The following is an 18,617-nucleotide window of genomic DNA, read 5'->3' as shown; positions in this document are numbered from 1 at the left end:
TTTATTTCGTGAGTATTTCGTCCTGCGCCGTCATGTATCGTGTTTCCCGCTCACCACAGCAGCGTGTCCGCTTTATACAGCTGGGGATTCGGGGCGGCAATTATCCTGCAAGCAAGACAGGCTGGCGCGCGCTGGCGACTCAGTTAATCGGGATGAAAGAATGAGTTTATTATTGTTGTTCGCGCGCTGTTAACATCGTTTCTGTGCGTAGTTTCGTCGGAGTTTTAGGCCCCTATTTTTCTTGCATTTGTATGCTTTCCCCCACTGCCAAAGTCGTATGTTAATAATGTATGGAACATATAGAATTGTTTTGTATGTGGTAGTTTCGCGTATTTAAGTGCATCATTTTAATGAGTTGAATGTTTTTAAGGGGGTTGTGTCGGTGACAGTTTCAGGTAGTTTATTTTCTCGTTAAGGCCAAAAATATAACAAACGTTATCTCCAAGTGTTCAGAGATACCTATAAATTTCCGTTCATTTTACCGTCTGATAAAGAAACTACCATATTCTTTCGCGTAATTAACGCCCTTGCATAATTTACGCATCCCAATATTTTTGGGTCCAAAGTGGACAAAAAACAAATGTTCACGTATTTGACGCTCCCACAACTTCGAACATCCATCACGCAGCTCCGGATGCGTTTCGAAATAAAGATGTCAACTACTCAAGTAGCAGGCTTCCTATTGCGAAAGCGGGCATTCCAGATACAGGGCAACGTGTTGTTATTAGCCGGCACTAGTTTTACGAGTGTTTCGGGTACGGGGCATTCTGTGATCTCAAAATTGTCAGTCCACAGTATTCGAGTAATACTGCATCATACTAACTCACGGTGATCAATTATGCCGAAACATACGGGAAGAGGGCAGCGAGTATTCAATGCCCAAATGAAACGTGCGCTACCGCGGTAACAGAAGTGCACGTCAAGCGGCCAACATGTCTCGCAAAGCATTTCGCGGACCAAAAGGCGGCAAGTTTCCGCAAGTAGAGAAGGATCTGCTTAAATATATGATTTTGTGACGCAACGTTGGATAAGCAATTTCTCACGAAATGCAGTATTTTAAAGAATGTGAAATAACTGCTGCACATGGAATCAGTGTCTCGGATTTGAAGGTTAGCCGAGTCTTGATTAATTTTATGAAGAGAAATGGACTTCCTCTTCGTCGAAGAACATCATCATGCCAAAAAATGACGAATGATTTAAACCATTTTCATCGTTTTGTGATTGAGAAGCGTAAAGTGAGGAATATTTGATCTCCCTTATAGGAACCACAGATCAGACGCCAATCAGTTTCCATATGCCACAAAGTCGAACAATCGATAAGAAAGGATCATACAGTGGTATCGTACGCGCTACCGGAAGCAAAAAACAACGATGTACTGCAATGCTTGCTATCACAGCTGATCTCAGAAAGCTTACACCTTACATTGATCTAAAACGAAAAACAATGCCCAAAGCAAAATTTCCACGAGTGATCCACGTTCGTATTCAAGAAGAAGGATGGATGGACACGTCACTCGTACAAGATTGGATACGAACGGTTTGGGGTAATGTAGCAGGGTCCCTCCTTTGATGCCCGGCCCTTCTCGTGTTGGACAATTTTTTTTGCCGGTATGTCATTGTTATGGCATTACATGAATTGTACTTTTATTAGTTCATGTTTTCACTCCAGGTCGTATTGTCAGCTCGTAATGGGAAGAATATTTTCCAGTCGGTACTTCAATCCCCTGTGTCTAACTTACCTGATGTACCCTATTTGAATTTTCAGGAAAAATCTCACTCCGCAATTTTACGCCAAATGACGATAACCGCAAACGAGTTGAACCACTTGTGTTCTTATATTATATTTGATGTATCTTTTAAATGTAAATGAATTGTAAATATCTTAATTCCTTGAATAATTTATGCATCCGAAGTTTTCGCCTGTATTTTTCGTCAAAAAGTGCGTTAATTACGCGAGAAAATACGATATTATGCATTTTGTTGCGTGTGTCGGTGTGACATAAATATTATTATTCGTTTAAGTGTCATAAATGATAATGATAAGGTACATTTTCTTGTAACCATTTTTATGTTTTGGTAGTTTAAGATTTGAAATTTAACGGTCAATTCGCATTGTAACTGTAGATATGTATGCCTTTTATCTCGACCTTTTTTCACCTAGACCGTGGTGGAATATATGTAATGAAATCCAGGAATAAAAAAATCTTCCTATTTTTGGTTTCTAAAGGTTGGCAGGTATGTAATCTACTATATATCCAAGTCTGATTGATGTTTCAGTTTAAGGAACTCAATATCTTGATTTTAACCCTTCATTTTTATAGGTACCATGAGTAGGGCTATGGTAAAGGTAATTCATGGTCATTTTGTTTATCTGTTATAGTTTTAAATCAAGGGTTAAAAATGTGACATCTTGCTGTTTGTCACTCTGATGCTTTGACTGGACATCCAATATTTTCAACTCATTTCTATTCTGAAAGTACAAGAAGATGTCTTCTGTGTTACAGGCTTTGGAACTACTAGTTCCACGAGTGACTATGAATGCCAAGTCACGTTTCAGATGTCTTGTGAGACGTGGGATTGCTCTGTGCTGCCTGGGGATGGTGCGTCCTGGCATAGATGAACTGCAAGCTGCTCTTACTTTGGAGCCTAACAACGAAGTTCTTATGGCTGATATAGACAGATTAAAAGAACTGAGAGACAGTAGTGAGACAATAGGCAGAGATTTATTCCATATCAGCACAGAAGAGCTTGATTAACTTGTGTGTTTCATCATTAACATTGTATATCACAGTCAGTTCACGATACAGAAGAATTTGCAACATTAGTGAATCTTTCTTCAATTTCTATGTAATGCTCATCATTTCAGTAATAAAAATACCACATTTAGCTATCCACAAAGTCACAGCATATGCTACTATGTATATAATTTTGTTACCACTTTTCGGCAATAGTAAGCCCATTGCTAAAAAATATAGTCGCTGAGAAAGAACAAGTATCATGTTAATATATTAACCTTTATCCATACAAAAAATTAGACAGTCTATAAGTTCATTAATGTAATTTTGTGACTGTGACAGTCAGCATTGATAGTATGAACAAGTTGACAAGTATCCAAGTTGTGTTTCAGAGCACCCATTCATCGTTTTACTCTCTCACCCTCACCCTAATAAGACAAAGCTTTGTTCATTTCTTTTTTTTGCCTTTCTGTCTCACTTATGATGTGGACTGGTAGTTTTTTCCTTCAATAATTTTTTTCCTACACATATATCTACTCATGTGCATTAAAAAATTAAAATCACATTTCAAAATAGAATAAACTTTAAAAAAAACTTTATCAAAATGAATGAAATGACAAACTACAATAAAATAGCTTAACACATATGCACATAAGACAGTGAAATTTACTTACCTCATCAATGAATAGAGGGAAATATTTCACTGTTATTTATTACATCATCTCTCAAGTTCATCTGTTAGTGCAACGTACAGAGATGGCAGCAATAAAAGAAGTATCAACAGCACCCCATTATTCTTGTGTCTGTATGTAGTTATCACAATCATAAAGTTATTTAATGGAACCAAAGTTATACCATTAGGTGTGTTGTTGTAACCACAAAGATGCATACAGGAGATGCTGTCAATTGTGTACACTATTTTATTTACAAATTACATAAACTTTTTTTTTGCTAGTTGCTTTACGTCGCACCGACACAGATAGGTCTTATGGCTACGATAGGACAGGAAAGGGCTAGGAGTGGGAAGGAAGTGGCCGTGGCCTTAATTAAGGTACAGCCCCAGCATTTGCCTGGTGTGAAAATGGGAAACCACGGAAAACCGTTTTCAGGGCTGCCGACAGTGGGGTTCGAACCTACTGTCTCCCGAATACTGGATACTGGCCGCATTTAAGCAACTGCAGCTATCGAGCTCAGTACATACACTTTATACACATACATTAATAAACTGCCATCTTGAACAAAACACTGCTACGAAGAAGAAGAAGACTGCAACACTTGCATGTCAACCAACTACCAATGCAACAAAATCACAACATGAATTCACATACTCGATTAACGACTTGCACTCACAACTCTCACTAAAACAACTCAACTCCCAAGACTGCCTCTTTATATACATTGCCTGGCCAGGCTTATAGAAGAATATGACACAACATGTTTTCTCATAAAACCTATTTGCAATGAATGGAATTTTCTGTAACTCTCTATTGCCAAATGTACATTGTTCTGGATGGTTACCATGTGTTGCACAACATTACATTGGATTTATACATTATATATACAGGTAAATAAATTATATACTATTAATTACATGTTCTTACATTAAATAAACCATTATTAATATACATACAGCAGACATGTCATAACATAACCTCACATACAACACACAAATAACGAGACCATGATTTATACCAAATAATGTCCATACATAACTACGTAAATAATAATAATAATAATAATAATAATAATAATAATAATAATAATAATAATAATAATAATAATAATAATAATAATAATAATTGAGTTCAATATTTTCATTATTTACCCATGGGTTAGAGAATTGTTTCCAAGTTATACTAGTCCACTACACCTGCATCAGTCTGATGATCAGTGTGGTGCAGACTGTTACTTGTTACTTCATCACAAGCAGCACAGTTATGTCTTCACTGAACATTACCAACAAAATCACAACATGAATTCACATACTCGATTAACGACTTATTCATGTGTGGTGAATTACTGCCGGAGATTAGTTATTTATTTTTGATAAGGACAGAAGTTGAATCCAGGTGGATGATAATTAAAGCTTAATGAGAAGAATCCCCCTTTTTAATACCACTAACATAAACACATTTTTCAGCTAACTTATATTATGAGTACATTTCATCCCTCGTTTGAGACATCTTCAGCTTATAGTATTACATGACTAATTGTACTCTTACCTTAAATGCAAGATTAAGACTACCACGGGTGCAGTAGTTCAAGAATAAAGAACAACTTGTTTCTATACAGGGTATAATGGAAATAAGGTACGTTGTTTGAACTAGAAAGCGATGAAGATAGGGCACCCTCTTGCCCTTGAGATGGGGTACTATTACGAAAGTGGATGAGCCACTAAAGCCAATGGCATAGAGATGTGGAAAGCAAAAGGAGACTACTACATTAACACAGTCAATGCCAAACCCACGTATATATGTTACTGAATGCTGTGCCTCGTGTGCCAATCCTGTACATATACGTTTTGGTGCAGTCTCTACTTAATTGAACTCATGTATGTATGGGATATAGTATCATGCTTTGAATTTCCATTGTGTTGTTCAAAGAAATTCTGTATGGTGGATATACCACTCCATTTCACTGTTTTGAAAGCGATCTGATGTTATTTCAGTTTTGTTGGAGTGAAACATCTTTCCCACTATTGTGTAGCCATCATGGCGTCTTGAAGTATACATTCATCTCTTGTTAACAAGGAAATTGAATGTTTCCTCATAAATAGTGATTCCGGAGAACAATATTTTGATGAGGAAGATGGAGAATATATATGTAGGGTACGATATTGAACAATTAAAAACATGTCAGACAGAGTGGTAGCGATGAATCTGATGAGGAATTGTCACCACCTCCTCAGATGTGCTTTTCTTTTTCTCCCCCAAATTTTCATGATTTTGATGATACCAGTTCTAGAATCACCAATTTTATATTATATTTCAGTAACAGTATAACTGAGTGCAGCAGCTGTGGAGCCATGCTCTGCATTAGGGTGGCAAGTGGGTTCGAACCCCACCTAGGCTGTCCTGAGAATGGTTTTCTGTAGTTACCCTTTTTCACTTCCAAGCAAATGCCGCGACAGTTCCTATTCATAGGCCACAGCTTATTTCTTCCACTTCCTTACTCATATTCATTCACCATCAATCATTTCATCTTCATTATTATCTCAACTGAGGTTGGCATCAGGAAGGGCATCTGGCCATAAAAACATGCTGACCTCATATTGGGAAACAGAGCTAAGGGGGAGATATACATTCTGTTAATAATATCAAAAAAAATTTAGCTGTAAAAATGTTTCTTCTTTTAAAATAACCTGGCCCAGAGGGTTCGCCTGTTCATCAAAACTTGACAGTGAAAAGGTTAAAGATATTTTTGGATATCCCACGAATAGCAACTATGGCAAACTCTTAAGAATGCAAGTGTTCTTACTGATCATGGAGTTCAGATCCAAGATCCAGCAGTAGAAATTCATTCCATGAAACCTTCACAGAGGAGGAGGAGGAGGAGAAGAAGAAGAAGAAGAAGAAGAAGAAGAAGAAGAAGAAGAAGAAGAAGAAGAAGAAGAAGAAGAAGAAGAAGAAGAAGAAGTGGACAAAGGTAGAGCACCCCCTTGTCCTTAGAATGGGAAACTATCCCTGAAGGTGGATGAGCCACTAAGGCCAATGGCATGGAGATGTGGAAAGCAACAAGAGACTACCACATTAAAGATCCTTTTGGATATCCCATGAATAGCAACCAGACTCTCAAGAATGTATGTGTTCTTACTGATCATGGAGTTCAGATCCCAAGATCCGGCAGGGGAAGTGGCAAAGCTTCTCAGACCATCATTCTATGAAACCCTAACGGAGAAGAAGAAGAAGAAAATAAATTTAACATTGGCACACTGAATGTGCGAACTCTGGTAAATCAGTAGTAGTAAAAATTGCTATGACAGAATATTAGCTGGATATTCTTGAACTGGCCTTCTGAGCCCAACTTCGCAGGCTCGATCCTGGCTCTGCCCGGTAGTATTTGAAGGTGCTCAATTACATCAGCCTTATGTCAGTAGATTTAGTGCGACAAAATTCTGGCACCTCGGCATCTCCAAAAACTGTAAAAGTAGTTCTGGAACATAAAATCAATAGCATTATTGTTTTTGTTGTTGTTATTATTATTATTATTATTATTATTATTATTATCATCTATTATACTAACAAAGAAATGCATGCCTAAGGTAATGAACACCTACGATGTGAGTGATAGGATATTAATTATAAAGTTAAATTTAGACCAACTGATATAATGGTGATCAAGGTATACTTACCAATGACAAATAGTAATGATGAACTAGTAAGAAAAATCTATGACTGCATGAAAGAGTTAATGGAAATGGTAAACACCAAATACAGTGTTTTTATAATGGGAGATTTTAATGCATTAATAGGCATATATGAGAACCACAAGTGTTCAATGAAATGAACATATTTCAACATCCGTACTGACATAATGTTGTTTGCAGATGATACAGTGATATGGGATGAGGATGAAATGGAAGTGCAAAATCAAGTAGATGTATGGAATCAAGAGATAGAAAAATTTGGGATGAAAGTAAGCACAGAGAAGAGTAAAACAATAGTGATGACAAGGGGAAGGAAGGAATAAAGAGGAAGGATAAAACTGAATGGTAAAATTCTGGAAGTGGTTAAAAGTTTCAAGTACTTGGGAAGTGTGATTACAGAAGATGGAAAGATAACCGAGGAAATTGGGAAAAGAATACAACAGCTTCTACCAGAGTGTAAGTGGTATTTTGTGGAACCAAGATGTCCCGAAGAAATGTAATAAAGTATTATATTCAACCTATTATGAACCCTTACTAACTTATGCAGCTGGATCGTGGACTACGACAAAACGAGAGGAGAGTAGAATACAGGCAGCAGAGATGAAATTCCTAAGAGGTATCAAGGGTAAGATCAGAAAGGATAGAATTAGAAATGAAGAGATAAGGAAAAGGACAAGAATCTTGAAACTTCAAGACAGGATAGAAACAACAAAGCTTAAGTGGTATGGGCATATGACGAGAAAGGGAGAAGAGAAAGTGGCAAAAAAAGCTTTTTCAGACAAGTTAACAGGAAAGAGACCACAAGGAAGACCCGGAAAGAGGTGGACAGATTCAGTGTGGGAGTTCATAGAGAAGAGGGGAGGAAAACCAGAAGATGTACTTAAAAAAGGAGAAGAGTGGTGAAGAGACATGCAGCGATGGAGGTCCTTGATTCACAACCTGACCTGGGAAACTGGAAACGGGAAATGAAGATGATGATGACTGACATAATACTCAAGTCAATGATTGAGGCTGAGTGAGTTGACCATGTACATAGGATCGCGTGGCTGTGAGCTTGCATTCAGGAGATAGTGGGTTCGAAGCCCACTGTTGGCAGCCCTGAAGATGGTGTTCCATGGTTTCTCATTTTACAACAGGCAAATCCTGGGTCTGTACCTTAATTAAGGCAGTGTCCGCTTCCTTTCCACTCCTAACCCTTTCCTGTACCATAATCGCCATGAGACCTATATGTGTTGGTGCGGCATAAAACAAATTATAAACAAAACAAGAAAATTAATTGAGAAGAGTCCCCCTTTTTAATACCTCTAACATAAACACATTCTTCAGCTAACTTATATTATGAGTACATTTCATCCCTCGTTTGAGACATCTTCAGCTTATAGAAGATACTTGTTCCAAAATACACAGCAAATACATAACAAGTAAACACTCTAAAATGAATTTAAAACAATCGTAATACTGCTTATACGTAGGTGGTTTGAAAAGTTCTCGGAATGTACTAGAATTAAGTATCTTACCTCGGTGGAACTGCTTTTATTTTTCAACATAGTCTCCCTGTAGACTAATGCATTTGGTCCAGTGGTGTTCCAATGCCTTGATCCCATCTCGAAAATGAGATTCCTCCAGGGCTGCAAAATACCTCTCCTATTCGGCTGTCAGTTCTTCCCTTGTAGAAAATCTCCGTCCACTGAGGAAAATTTTCAGCTTGGGGAATAGATGAAATTCTGATGGTACCAAATCAGGTGAATAAGGTAGATGTGGCAACAATTCGTACCCCATTTCATGAAGTTTTGCCATGGCAATAACACTTGTGTGCAGAGGAGCATTGTCCTGATGAAACATGACCTTTTTCCTTGCCAAACCAGGCCTTGTTTCGCGTATCTTTTCCTGTAGTTGGTCTTGGAGGTTTGCATAGTATTGCCCCATAATTGTTTGGCCAGTAGGAAGATAATCTATCAGCAGAATGCCTTTTGCATCCCAGAAAACTGAGGCCATGACCTTTCCGGCCGAACGAACTGCCTTTGCTTTCTTTGATGGTGGTGAATCAGCATGTTTCCACTGCTTTGACTGCTGTTTTGTCTCTGGAGTATAGTAGTGGACCCAAGTTTCATCTGTAGTCACAAACCGGCACAAAAAATCTTGTTGGTTGCACTGAAAACGGGCAGACTTTGTTCGGACATTTCCAATCTGGTGTGTTTTGTGTCCAATGTCAAGAGCCGCGGCACCCATCTTGCGGATAATTTTTTCATACCCAATTCTTCGGTTAAAATATAATATACCCATTCAGAAGACATCCCTACAGCTTCAGCAATCTTCTGCACTTTCAGTCGACGATCCTCCATGACCATTTTATGCACTTTTGCGATAAATTCTGGGGTCGTAACACTTTTTAGCCGTCCACTACGTGGATCATCATACAAGCTCTCCCGACCAAATTTAAATTCGCTGGTCCACTTGGCAACAGTTGAAAATGAAGGAGCAGAGTCCCCCAGTGTGTTCTGAAAGTCGCCATGAATTTCCTTTGCTTTCATACCTTTCTTTACAAAGTATTTAATCACTGCTCGAATCTCAGTTTTTTCCATTGTCACAAATCACTACGCGGGAACAACAACAAAGAGTCGTCACCACACTCCTGCAGCTAGAGCACTGATGCGCCACGTGTTCACTCACAAAGGATGTGTGATTATTGTGCGGGAACCTCGTTGCTCTAGCACTGACATCTAACAGTTATTCCGAGAACTTTTCAAACCGTCCTCGTATACAACACTATTGTTTCCCTTGTACTGTCTTTATAATGCACAACTCTTGCATAGTATGTGCTAATGGTATTTCAGTTTATAAAAATGATGTGATATGATGACATTTAAAATTTGTTGAATTAAAATCTCTTCTTGGAAGTTGTTTGATCATCATCATTTCCCATTATCCAACTGTAGCTGGGTAGGGGCAAATATGGTAACTCTCCACTTTCTTTGGTCTTTCCACCACTCCTCCTCTAACACCGTGTCCCAGTCCAGGTTTCTTTCTCTAATACTGCATTGGATTGTGTCCTTCCATCTCAATCGTGGTCATCCACGGTCTCTCCTAACTTGCATTTGCACTTCCATCACCTTTTTTGGCATTCTTTCATCATTCATTTGCTTTATGTGCCCAAACCATCTTAGTTGGCTCTTTTCTATTCTATCATTCATTTTTACCACTCCAATTTCTTCCCAGATTTTCTCATTCCTTATTTTATCTCTTCTACTCTTCTGTATCATACTCCTCAAGAACTTCATTTCGGCTGCCTGTATTCGACTCTCATCCTTCTGTGTCACTGTCCAAGTTTCTGCTCTGTAAGATGATATGGGTACATAATACATCTTGTACATAGTTTCCTTTCCTTCCATTAGCACATCTTTGTCCCATAACATGTTTCTTACACTATGATAGAAACAGCTTCCAGCTTGAATACTCTTACTAATTTCAGCATCCAGTTGAGCACTCTCCAGGAATTTGAACGTCTCCACTACTTCAAGGGGCTTGTCTGCAAGTCTAGTCTGACCTTTCCCTTCTTTCTCCCCTGTAGTCATAACTAGAGTTTTACTTTTTTCTACACTTATTTTCAATCCACATTCTTTGATCTTCCCATTCACCACATCCAACTGTTCTTGAACATTCATGTCATCTTCTCCCCAAATCACAATATCATCTGCCAATAATAACATGTTCATTTCTCTTCCTCCATATGCTATTTTTTCTGTTTTTATGATGTCATCCATAACTATTGTAAACAGGATTGGTGATAGAACACTTCCCTGTCTTAACCCACTAGTTATTTTGAACCAACTTGTCCTGCCAACTTGTGTTTGTATGCAACTACAACATTCCTTGTACATTGCCATGATCATTTTTATTAATCCCTGTCCAATTCCTTTTTCAAATCAAATCAAAATCTCTTTACTTGCAAATGAGGTGTCTACCTCGGTGGCAAATGGTACACTAAAATACATTATTGTCAAGCACTAAATATTAAATTAAGAAGAGAATAACATTTTCCTATAAAACAATATTATAAAATTTAAGCTAACAATTTTTTCTATTAAACACACAGTTCATCCTTAATAAATTTACATTGTTTACAAAATTCTACATATAATATCTCCTGTACTACTTACAAATATAGTCAACTGATATACAGTATGTGGAATTACTTCAAATGATACTGTACAACTGGTATAAGATTAAAATTTACATTGCATTTATTTATTTTTTCTTTTCTTTACCCATTCTGGAACCTAAGTACCATAGCGACCTGCTGCGTCTTAATCAGAGCCCCTTTTACCACCACTTTTCCGAGTTCCTGAAGGGTCTTCACAGCTACCATAGCGGTCTCAGGGCCCTCGAAGTCCCCACTGTACTTCACCCCTACAGGCAGTCCCCTACTTTGTCTGTCCAAACTCCTTAGACCAGGGGATGGAATTAATTTATTCACACACATTTTTTATTTACATTAACCTGCACTGGTCGAATGCCCTCTAACATTTCATTTATTTTCTCTGTTGCTGTTTATTCTCTTTTTGAATATCTGTACAGATTTTGGAAAAGGATCAAACACTACCCCTGGTAAACTGTTCCAGTCCTTCACACCCTTCCCAATGAATGAAAATTTACCCCAATCGCTTCGGCTAAAATTCCTTCTAATTTTATATTTGTGGTCAGTCCTGCCGATATAATTATTTTCCAACTGAAGCCTCTCACGGATATCTCCCCATGCTTCTTCTCCTGTATGGGCTCTATATAATCCTATAAGTCTAGTTTTCTCCCTTCTCTTACTTAAAGTTTCCCACCCAAGTTCCTTTAACATTTCTGATACACTACTCTTTCTCCTGAAATCCCCTGTTACAAATCTTGCTGCTTTCCTCTGCACACTATCTATTTCTTTTAATAGGTATTCGTGGTGAGGATCCCAAACACTGTTTGCATATTCCAATAATGGACGAACCATACTTAAGTAACTTTTCTCTTTTAATTCTTTGTTGCATCCTTTAAGTAGCCTCATTATGACATGTAACGATCTGTATGCTTTCCCAACAATGTCATCCACATGACCCTTCCAGTGCAAATTACTTTCAAATCTTACACCTAAGTATTTGCACTTGCCATCTTTTGGGATAACTACCCCATCCAAAGTATATTCAAATTCAGTTTTAAAACTCCTGTTTGTAAATGTTGTAACAGTTGATTTGCCTCCATTAACCTTCATGTTATTCTCTTCAACCCATTGTTGGATACTCTCAAGGTCCCTTTGTAATTCTGAACAATCCTCAATGGTATTTATTTCCCTATAAACAATTATGTCATCTGCATACAATCTTATTTTTGATGTTATATTGTTCCCTAAATCATTTACGTATATTAAGAAAAGTAACGGACCGATATACTACCCTGTGCAATTCCCTTCCAAACTTTCTCTTCCTGCGATACGTTAAGTCCTACTTTGACTTTCTGAACCCTTGAATTTAGAAATGTTTTTACCCAACGTGTAACCCTTACGTCCAATCCTATTCCCTCCAATTTCTTTAATAATATTCCATGTTCCACTCTATCAAAGGCTTTGGAAAGATCTATGGCTATGCAATCTAACTGGCCTCCTGAATGGAATTGATCTGATACGTCCTGCTGCAATCCCACCAGTTGTGCCTCACAAGAAAATTTCTAAATCCATACTGGCTCCTCATGAACCAATTTTTATCATCACATATCCCTCTGATGTACTTTGATATTAAACTCTCCAGTATTTTACAAACTATACTGGTCAGGCTGATTGGTCTGTAGTTCTCTGGTTTCCTTTTATCACCCTTTCCTTTATAAATTGGTATTATTATAGATTCCTTCCATTCCTTTGGTATTATACTATTATTTATGACATAGTCAAAGAGAAATTTTAAATAAGGCACTATGTACCACCCCATTGTCTATATCACCTCCCCAGTAATTTGATCACTTCCTGCTTTTGCACCAGACTGTCCCAAACTTTAGTCCTGGGGACACTGTCATATGCCTTTTCAATGTCAATATCATCACCATATCATTCCCATACTCCCATTGCTTTTCCATTAGTTGTCTCATAGTAAAAGTGGGCTCTATTGTTGACCTTCCACTTCTGAAACCAAACTGATTTTCCTGTATCTGATTTTCAATCCTCAACCTTATCCTACTTCCCAGTATCCTCTCCATTATCTTAGCAACATGGGATATCAGAATAATTCCCCTGTAGTTCTTCAATACTTTATTATCTCCTTTATTGAAAATTGGGATGATTATTCCTTTTTGCCAATCCTCAGGGACCTTCTTATTCTCCCAGACAATCCAGAGAACTCGATATGTCCACTGCAGGCCTACAGCTCCAGCTGCCTTTATCATTTCCACTGAAATTTCATCTATTCCAGCAGTTTTTTCATTCTTCATCTTTCTTACTGCCATTTCAATTTCATTGTAATTTCTTTATCCACATCTTCATCAACTAATTGCCTTTCCTGGTGATCCACTGAATGACTGCCATTAGTTCTCATGTTCAGCAACTTCTGAAAATACTCTTCCCATCTATTACTAATTTCTTCTGGCTTTGTTAATATTATGCCGCCTTCATCCTTCAAAAATCTGGTGTTTACTTGATCTCTCTGTATGTTTCTTAAGATACCATACAATAATTTCTTGCTGCCCTGCATATCATCTCTCAGTTTCTGTGTGAAAAAGGCCCAGGTTTTCCTCTTTTCTTCCTCCACTACTTTCTTGGCCAAATTCTTTGCCTTCACATATTTTCTACTTTCTTCAGTCTTAGATGTTTTCCATGATTTTCATGCCATTTTCCTTTCCTTCACTGTACTCTTTTCCCTATCATTCCACCAGTGTGTCTCTTTATCTTTCACATTTCCTGATCTCCTACCACATACCTTTTCTGCGCATCCATGCTTCCTTAAATCTTTTCCATTAATCTTCCAACATTCCACATCTCCGTCATGGATACCAAGGGTATTATTTCCCTTTGAAATTTTTCTCGTATGCTTTTCTCCTTCAACTTCCATACTTTAATTCTTTTCTCTCTTCTTAATGGGGTTTTATCAAGCTTTCCCACTTTCAGTTTTCCTATCACAACTCTATGATCTCCACCAAAGGCTTCTTCAGGCATGGCTGTAACATCTAAAAGGCTCTTCTGGTGTTCTTTCTCAATGATTATGTAATCAGTCATAGTCTTTGTTCGTCTGTCTCCCCAACCATACCTTGTAACCTTCTGACTATTCTTCTTCCTAAACCAGGTGTTTCCAACAATCATTTGGTTCCTCATGCAAAAATCCACCAACAACTTGCCTTCTGGATTTACATTTCCATATCCAAAGGGCCCTACAACATCTTCCCTTCCTTGTCTTTCCATTCCAACTCATGTATTTAGATCTCCCATCAATAGCACTTATATCTTCTATCTGTCTCTCTACTTCCTCTAGATGTTCATCTATGCAACCTGCTTGTGGGTCATACAACTGGAATAGATCTTTCATGCCATTTCCAAACTGTAGTCTCATCACCATCATCCTATCACTGACACATTTTATAGACTCCACATGTTCTTGGATTTCTTTTCTAAGTATGATGGCCACTCTATTTTTTGCTTCAGGTCCTCCGCTGTAATCCTTCTTTCAGAGCAATCTCTCCCGTACCCCTCTTCTTGGTCACGCACAGTCTAAGTATGGCATCTTTTTGTCTCGTGAAGTCAACCAGTTCTTCTGTCTTTTCCGTCAGTGTCAGGACATTTACTGTTGCAATCTTGATGTAGTTTGGTGCTGGTTGCCCACTTCTCACAGTTCTACCAGCATCCAAAGAGCTGCACATCGCTTTTAGCAGGGGACGCCCTAACCTTTTCCGAGGCACCATATCTGCTTTATCCATATAGGCTATTGTTATGATTTGCACTTAATATTGGTGTGTTGTTGAATTTTGAGTTTGTTGTTGTTATTATCATAACAAGGAAAATAAATTCCTCTCAATATTTTTTGACTGCTGTATAGTTTGTCAGTTTAACTTGAAGAATTTGTTCTAAAATATTTATTGCTGAGTCTAGAAAAAGGAAAGAAATTCCAAACCTCCTTAACTCTTTATCTTCTGACAGGAACTTGGATGTATTCTCTTCGTATGCCTCCTTTAACCGATTCTTCCTTAACTTAACCGATCTCATTTCCTTCATATTCCTTTTTCTCTTCTTATTACTGTCCCCTCTATTGTACATATTGTAATATTTTTTTTATGTTTTACTATGCTATACCATTACTTATGTGTCATATCTGTCTTTATCTTACTGTGCCTAGCTGTGAGTTCTTCTCTTCATTTTACTTTCAGTCTTTAATTTTCTTTGTTCTTTTATTTTGCCTTTTATTGTTAATTGTTGTGTCTCTTCAGTTATTTTGTTAGTTTTTAATTTTCTTCCGCTATTTTTGTCATTAGATGACTTTTCTTCAATGCTCTTTCATTTCTTTTTAATGTTTGCATTTTGATACTCAATTGTAAATATATTATTCATTGCAGAACTCAGTAATTCAGCATCTTACTTTTTTGTTTTAAAAATAAATAAATAAATAAATAAATAAATAAATAAATAAATAAATAAATAAATAAATAAATAAATAAATAAATAAATAAATAAATAAATAAATAAATATTTATTTTAAAAACATTATTTTAGGGAGTATTGAGGCTATTGTGGTTACTTGAAAGAATTAAGTACTCACTCTCCTGCTGGTCCCCTTAGAATGTTGAACATGTAGCAGTATTACATTTGTATTGCTGGCGGTTGACTGAGTATTTTGGAGATTTTTCTCTAGCTGAATATTCATATTTTCAGTAATTTCATTTAAATTATAGTTGGGGTTAGATTTTTGGTTTTCCGTGGTTTCCCATTTTCGCACCAGGAAAATGCTGGGGCTGTACCTTATTAAGGCCATGGCCGCTTCCTGCCAACTCCTAGGCCTATCCCATTGTCGCCATAAGACCTATCTGTGTCGATGCGACATAAAGCCACTAGCAAAGATTTTTGGTGAATTTGGATGTGAATGTCCTCAGGAATGTTCATGTGCTCATTGCAGAGTATCTTTTATATTTTTCTGATAGCATGTTAAAAAAGGACATCTTTCAAATATCAATAAAGCAGACCAATCCTTTCACCCACCACATAAAAATTTAACAGATATACATTTTGAAGATAAAGAAGTACAGATCCTTAACAGAGGTTGTAAACATAACTGGACAAATTCCCACAAACAAAAGGTCTCTATTATTTCAGAAATAGAACATGCCATGTCCAATATACCCAATGACAATAAAGTCAAAACAAGATAGGACATAAAGAAGAAATATTCAGAACTGTTTAAAAACCAAAAATTAAATACACCCCATCACTTACAAGAACAATCAGCAACCTCAAACGAAAAATGAATGACAATAATCTAATAGTCACAAAGGCAAATAAAGACAATGTAACAATTATAATGTAAAAAAAAAAGTAAGTATACATTAAAAACCAAATCATTTTTCTCAGATAGTTCCTTCACAAAAGTCAATAAAGACCCCACCTATACAATTCAGAAAAAAATTAAACAAATATTCAAAAATACAAATTACAACGTATTTAAATCATACTGTAGGTAATGAATTTCATATTATTCTGTACTGAAGAGCAATATAATGTAAAAAATAGGTGGAAACCTTTTAGCTATTTATTGAATAGGTGGAAACCTTCTTGCTCTTGTTTTACAACATATTTAAACTAATAAATATGAACCCCAGAATACCGATAGCAAGAACCCAACTGAAAGGAGATACAAATGGAGTCCCTTCTAGACCATTCATAATTTTTTTTTAAAAATCACTGCACCTTTCAGAACAATACCTCAGTTAAAAACTCCATAGAATTTTGCAATGCTTCCAAAAATATTAAATTAAACCATCATACACTATCAATTCTTTCAGTCTTACTAATATGTATGCTAATATACCAGTTAATAATACAATTAAATTAATTAAAGAAAATCTGTTGCAACAAAATAAATTAAGTAGACATGAAAGAGAAGAATTCATGATCATTCTAGAATTTGTTCTTAACAATAACTATTTCTCTTTAAAGAACAACATACAGTATATCAGCAAAAAGGATTCCCAATGGGAGCTTTGGTCTCCTGAATCATAGTGGAAATGTACATTGATAACTTGAAAGAAACAATATACTAAATAGCATCAAGGGAATCAATTTATGGATTAGATATACGGGTGAAATTTTTGCCATAATAGACCAAAAAGTCACTAAAAATTCCACAGTACACTAGATCAATTAAATAAAATAGACCCTCACTTTAAATTCTCAATAGAAACTGAAAATAACCTCGCACTAAATTTTTTTCATCTCACAGTACTAAGAAATAATAACTGCTTGTCATTCAAAATCTATAGGAAACTGACCCAAAGTATCAATACAATAAAACAAGATTCACTTCACCCCAAATCTCAAAAAAGAGCTACACTTTCCAGTCTGTTTAATAGAATGTCACAGAATGATTTAAAAAAAATCTACATTATTTATGAAATAGCAATTAACAACAGGTATAACAATAACTAGAGTGTGGGCCAGAAGCCACAATCAGAAATGTTTAATTCTATTGTATTGAAACAAGTAGCAACATGAAAGGCAAACAATTGTATTTAACAGAAAAAATACCTGCAAGAGTGGAATAAGACAGAAATGAAATGAAATGTTCTTACATATTTTGAACTCTCTCAGTATGCTGACCATCATTCTCAGTTCAAAGTTGGATTTGCTGCCATGTACGTTTGCTTGTCCGACACAACTTTTCGGGAGTGATCATTCTCAGGGTACGGGTAATCTCTTCTTTCAGCTCTTCAACGGAAATCATACGAGTTGCAGATATCTTTTCCTTTTAGAAGGATCACAGCCAATTATCACACGTTGTTAAGACCAGGCTTTGGGCAGTCATATAAGATGCCCCCACGTCCAATCCATAACGGAAACTGATTGTTCAACCAGTCTCGAACAGGAATCCAGTAGCGTCCATGGGCACCATCCTATTCCATAACTACATCATTCAGCAGGCCAACTTTGTCGAGTTCAGGTAACAGCCAATGCGATAACATCTGGTGGTACAATTGCCCTGTCACAGACCCATTGAAGAAATATGACCCAATGATAAGGTCACTGGTAACACTGGCCTATAGCATAACATGAGGATGGTGTTGCTTAATTTCTTTACAATAATGAGGGTTGTCTTTCGCCCAGATATAAACATTTCGAGACTAGGAGTTAAGATACACAACACATTCATCTGTCATCATAACCTTACAGCGAATTCCACTAAGTTATCCAAGGTAGTGATAATACTTTTGCATCTAATGTAACTCTAGAATTGCTTTGAGTCACCATCAAGTGCACACTAGATTTGGCTGACTTCCTTCAGTCTTCAGAATGCAAGTATGAT

At 36.8% G+C, this 18,617-nt stretch overlaps 1 protein-coding gene across 1 annotated transcript in view; it reads left to right on the top strand.

The window, feature by feature from the left end:
- Window positions 1-2,979, top strand: part of LOC136868616 (dynein axonemal assembly factor 4) — a 128,791-nt gene extending 125,812 nt beyond the window's left edge. Inside the window, exon 7 of the mRNA XM_067144787.2 lies at window positions 2,505-2,979. Within this exon, the coding sequence (XP_067000888.2) occupies window positions 2,505-2,756 (252 nt within the window). The 3' untranslated portion in view covers window positions 2,757-2,979. The remainder of the gene's footprint in view (window positions 1-2,504) is intronic.
- The last annotated feature ends 15,638 nt before the right edge of the window (window positions 2,980-18,617 follow it).

This window comes from Anabrus simplex, chromosome 1, assembly GCF_040414725.1.
Source record: "Anabrus simplex isolate iqAnaSimp1 chromosome 1, ASM4041472v1, whole genome shotgun sequence".
Classification (NCBI taxonomy): Eukaryota; Metazoa; Arthropoda; class Insecta; order Orthoptera; family Tettigoniidae; genus Anabrus; species Anabrus simplex.
The sequence above is the reverse complement of the archived record's forward strand: the minus strand, read 5'-3'. Positions and strand labels throughout refer to the sequence as shown.